This window comes from Belonocnema kinseyi, chromosome 2 (genome assembly GCF_010883055.1).
Source record: "Belonocnema kinseyi isolate 2016_QV_RU_SX_M_011 chromosome 2, B_treatae_v1, whole genome shotgun sequence".
NCBI classification, from domain to species: Eukaryota; Metazoa; Arthropoda; class Insecta; order Hymenoptera; family Cynipidae; genus Belonocnema; species Belonocnema kinseyi.
The window spans coordinates 143,410,566-143,416,131 of record NC_046658.1 but is presented as its reverse complement, the minus strand read 5'-3'; the positions used below and the strand labels follow the sequence as shown (position 1 = coordinate 143,416,131).

Sequence of the window (5,566 nt, the reverse complement as noted above, 5' to 3'; positions counted from 1 at the left end):
GAAATACAGACAAGAATATACTTGTGTATTTGCGCTTAATTTAAGTCTGCATGGAGAATATTGGATAAACAGTTACAGAGAAAGCAGACATATTTAAGGTTTGCATGTAATATTAAGTGCTGGAACCACAATAGTGCCCAGGTTATTTCAGTTAGCTCCAGATACTCAAAAGAAAGACTCTCATCACATTGTATATGTAACTGTAGTATTCAGAGTTAGCAGGGCGAGACACTAAGTCTTGGTGGATCTGTAAAGTTAAGTTAATAATGTGCTAATTTAAATCACCCTCCACCGGGTTTAATCAATCTTCACAACAAGGATCTTTGATATCCCCTCCTGCATCTGGGTACTTAAGCCCTAATTCCGATTAAAAGGAGTGTCAAATCAAAGCAACCATCTTCAATCCAAATTGGATTCGATATCTTCGATATAAAGGGGAGCAATTAAAATTTAACATATTTCTAATCACTTATTTCCTTTTAGGGCGAAGTAAGAATTGCGATCAATTGTTATTTAAATAAATAAACTATGTGTACATGCACTTGTGTGCAAGTAAGTTAGTTAAGTTAATTTTGACAATGTTAGGTTTCTTCACCTCGTTCCACAGGGTTTCAAATAACCACATTCTCTTCCTCTAGTTTTTTTTTTAATTTTCTATTTATTCTAGTTTTATTCCTTTCCAGCTCCCCGTCCATTCTCACTTTCTTCTCCCTCCTTTTATAAACTTCTTTATCTTTGCCGTTTCTAGATTTAAATTCACTTTTTTCCCATCTAAGTATTTCTCTAATCGTCTAATCAAGCTCGCCATCCACTTTAAATATATTAAATAATATTGGGCTCAAAGTAAATCCTTGCCTCACTTCTATAACTAACAAAAAACATTTCCCACCTGCTTTTCTACGTTTATCCTGCTTTTCGTCTCTAAAGAATTCCGGAACGCTATTTATTAATTTCTCTTTTATCCACTTTTTCACCATAACATTCTCTATTTCGCATCCATCTAAGGAGTCAAACATTGCCCTTAAGTCCACGATAATTGCCATCATTGTCCATGTTTCCCTTTTAATTCTCTAATTTACCAGACAATTAAGAAAATATATGGAGCCGTTAGCGTCACTCTATCATGATATTTAACCTTCTACCCTTTGCCTTTCTTCACTATGGGTGCGACTAATCCTTCCTTCCAGAATTCTGACGACGCATCTCCTATCCGTAGTCTATTGCACATTATCCATGCCGATTCCTTTAATTCTTTACCATCTTTTTATTATCCCTAATATCTGGACTGTTTCCTCCCTTGTAATATCTTCCCATTTATCTGTTTTCCTGATATTTTGTCCTCCTTGCCCAACGTTCCTCTGTACCCCAGCTAGTAAATCCATATCATATTTCTTTCCATTTTACCATCTCAATATCCTGTTTCACTGTTTACCTTCCTCATTTCTCACTATTTACCACCTTCCAAACCTATTCTTCCACCCAAGTATTTTCTGCCGCTCTTTCAAACCTTTCATTAAAGTTCTTTTCGTTTTGATCACACAACTCCCAACCTTCACTAAGTTCTTTTTTGCTTGTGCTAGTGTTTTTTCCCCTATTATTATTTTCATCTTCTCGTTTACATTTTCTACTCTCGTTTTTATATTCCAGACCTTTTCCTTAAACCTTTATTTACTTGACGTTCACCAATCTCCTCTTCCTGCTCTGTTTACTTTTGCTTCCTTTGGTTTCTTAATGTTATTATTATTTTTTCTTCCAGTGTTACTATTGTGGGGAAGTAATCCGAATCTATATAATTTTCCACCTTTTATTTTATTAGCCTTCTCTCTCATCACTACGTCATGATAAATTACCGTTACCCTTTTTCCTTCTGCACGTATATATTCTGCTTCCTTATCCTCGTATTTATTTTCGTTTATTATCAATTATCTCATTTTTCCTAGGCTACTCAACAATTTCTTTTTCTTCCCAATCAGTACCTTGTTTTTTTATTTTCTTCTTCGATCTCCACATTATTCTTTTCGTTTTCTATGTCCTTCGTTCTCATTAATATCTTCTTTTGTCATAGGCCTTACATGTTGTTTATTTTCTTCCAGTAGCTCTATATTCCACTTTGTTAATTTTTTCATGAACTCCCTATACTTTATATACAAGTGTGCAATATTTTATAAGTGTTGAATGTTTACGTTTCGAAATATCAATTCTTCCAGATCAGGAATAGACGGAGAAGGATCGTTACAAATAATAATAATAATTTCAAGTTTTATTTTAAGTACAGAATACTTAGCAGACTAAGACAATTTTTTAGAACCACACAGATCACTCACTCACTCGTTTATATAGACATTTTTGTGAGATGTGATAATTAATGTCGTTATTCAGTTAATCACTTTACTGTTCCAAAAAGATCGGACTACGATCTGTCGCGATTCACTGCTGCTCGCACACTGGTTTTCATGTGGGGCCCTCTTCTCTGACATCACTTTTTTCTTATATAACAATTTTTTTTTTCACCAGTACTATTCTCTCCTCTCTTCGATCTTTCCTTTCGAGTCTTTATACTTCCTCTATCCCTATTCTCCCCACTCTAAACTCCCTGTTTGAGCTTTCTACTTTTTTATCCTACCTTTCAACTCATCTACATTTTTATTAGTATATTCCTGCTTTTCTAGCCTTTGTTACATCGTCTTCAATATTTTATCTAGGTTTTCCCTGACTTCTTCCCATTTCCTAATTTCTTTCTTAATTTCGGCCAATTCCTGCCTAATTGCTTTCTTTATTCCCCCCCCCCGTTTTTTCCTTCTTGTTTTACACATTTTCATCACTTCTATGACCATTTTTCCGATTTCTTTAATTCTTTCCCCTTTTACCGAATCTTCAGGTTCAGCTCTGTTCGCTTTTGTCCCCTTACTGCTCTCATACTTCTTCACAAAACTATTTTGTTTCTAGTAATCTAATTAAAACGTTTCCGCATTCTATCGTTCCCTGTCTTTATCTATAGTCTATATTCTGTCGAAATTATTTGAATTACAGAATTTAAAAATATTAATTTAAAAAAATGCTTTATGTTTTATTTAAATCAGCCACAAATAATAATTCTTAAGCTTTGACGTAGTATACATATGAGAGTCATGTGACACGACTACGTAGTTCCAACTGTCACTCGACAGATAGCGCCACCAGTCAATCACAGCAGTTGGTAACTGCTCAGTCGGTAAGGTGGATCCCTGCCCCTATTTACCATCTATGTAGTTCAAGTTAGAGCCAGCAGATGGCGCCACTAGTTTCCATGTAGGTAGTTAGAGATAACAAATCCCTGCCTCTGTTTTACCATGTATAAAGTTGCAGCCGGCAGCTGGCAGATGGCGGTCGTGGGGGCAACTTTGTAACTAGAGGCTAGAAGAGGGAATTTTTGGGTTTCTCGAGGCTTCTGGAAAGATCTCAAGGCTTCTAGAAAGATCTTGAAGCTTCTGGAAAGATCTCGAAGCTTCTAGAAAGATCTCTAGGCTTCTAGAAAGATCTGGAAGCCTCTAGGAAGATTTTGAAGCTTCTAGAAAGATGTCGATGCTTCTAGAAAGATCTGAAAGCCTCTAGAAAGATTTTGAAGCTTCTAGAAAGATCTCGATGCTTCTAGAAAGATCTCGAAGCCTCTAGAAGCTTTTCGAAGCGTCTGGAAAGACCTCGAACCTTCTGGAAAGATCTCGAAGCTTCTAAAAGGTTGGGTATCATATATGTAATACTCGTACATATTGCTAACTCCCTATACCTTGCAACAATTGGTTAGAGGAGGGATTTTCTCTAGGTTTCCAGAAACTTTGGCCTCGTATATGTAATACTTATATATATTGCTAACTGCTTATACTTTTCAATAAATTGACACTCGGGACTTCGTAACGAATAATTATAGTTGATATAAAATCGCAAAACATCTACAAGTTCGTTGGGATCTGTATGAAGCATCATACAGCAGCATTCTCAACTTGGTTGAGTGTAAGTCTTAAACATCAATTTATTAAATCCATTTGAGCTGTTCTCCTTCTCTTCTCTATTATAATCAATATCATCATCATCAACATCATCATCATCCTCTTGCGATTCTTGTTGATCCCCCTCCTCTTTTTCATTGTCATCTCGATCTTTATCATTTATATTATCCTACTTCTCATCTTCCTTCTTTGTTTTCTTTGCCATGATAGCATCAAACTCACCATGATCATGATACTCCATATTTTTTCGGAGAGAATCACATTTCTGCTTCAAAATTTTCTGCAGTTTGGTTATTATTGAACTGCTACTACTACTATTATAATTTTCTTCATTGTTGTTATTCTTTTCAATCTTTTCTTGAGATTCTCTCCGCCTGAGAGGAGCAAATTTATGACAGTCACTCTCGTCATACTGAATCAAGCTGACGGGCAGCGTGTTTGATTTCTTGCATGAGTACATCTAATGCCTCTTCAAGGCATCGCCTCGGGAATAGACTTTTAGACAATCTTGACAATTAGCAGTCATTCTTATGCTGCTCAGCCTGTGAATAACATTTAATCAATAAAGGCATAGTTTATATAACAGCGCACTTATCGATTTGACTATAGTGCAGTGTTGAGTCAAAGTCAAATCAATGTTGCACAGAGTTAACGCAGGCTGTGAAGGTGGGTCAGGAGCAAATGAAGACGATAAACGAGCACCAGAGGATCATCGTAAAAAGGATAATTTGTGGCTAGGATCTTTCTCAATACCTTACGTTAGGATAGAGAATCGCCACCTTTAGAGTTTTGCGTGGAAACAATTTTGCAATAATTTTCTTATACTTGGTATTATAGCTAATGCGAATAGTTTCAGAGGGGCTGTGATGCCTGCCTAAATAATAATTCGAGAAGGTCATTAGTTTTCAAGTACTTTTGATCTCCCACGTTGATGAATTGATCATCAAAATCAACAGGTGTATCACCAATCATAAGAGTATTACCCACTCTTCGTACACCGTACACTATATCCAAATATTGCTTTAGGTTTTGTCCGAGCATCTTCAGGAACTTGTTCGTAAGCTACTGATAATTACCAGCAGGTTCTGTTGAAATATCTTTTTCTACCATTGTGATATCTAACTGTTTTAAAGTCTCTTCTCTATCGTCATCAGCAGTCATAAATGATGCATTCTCATCATGATCATTATCCTCTTGTTCAAATTCTTCAGTTACTAATTTTTGGGCTTCATCATTTATTTAGAGCGGTCTTGGCTTAATTTCAGACTTCAATTGGGGCAACACTCGATTAATTTTTTCAATAGCAGAATCTTTATTAATATTTACTAGTCTCTGCAATCAAGAGCATATCAAGGAACTTCTGTTAAGTTAGATTCATTTGTAGGTTAAGATCGAGTTAACCTATTAAATATAGCACACATTTAAGACTGAGAACCGTACGATTACTTAGCTACACGTGTGGTTGAATTTCATTTGGCTAGGTTAGGTTCGATCAGGTTTTGTTAGGTTAGGATAGGTTAAACCTCTATGTAGGTTAAGCCGAAGCTGAATGAAACGGTACCGCAAACACAACGGGACAACAT

At 36.0% G+C, this 5,566-nt stretch overlaps 1 protein-coding gene across 1 annotated transcript; it reads right to left on the bottom strand.

Moving 5' to 3' along the window:
- Positions 1 to 3,972: 3,972 nt before the first annotated feature.
- On the bottom strand, positions 3,973 to 5,144 carry LOC117183009 (uncharacterized protein DDB_G0283697-like). The gene is made up of 4 exons (XM_033376141.1): positions 5,060 to 5,144; positions 4,897 to 4,987; positions 4,206 to 4,357; positions 3,973 to 4,133 (listed from the first exon to the last, which is right to left on the bottom strand). The coding sequence occupies exons 1-4, from the start codon at positions 5,142 to 5,144 to the stop codon at positions 3,973 to 3,975; spliced, it is 489 nt and encodes a 162-aa protein (XP_033232032.1).
- Between the last annotated feature and the right edge of the window lie 422 nt (positions 5,145 to 5,566).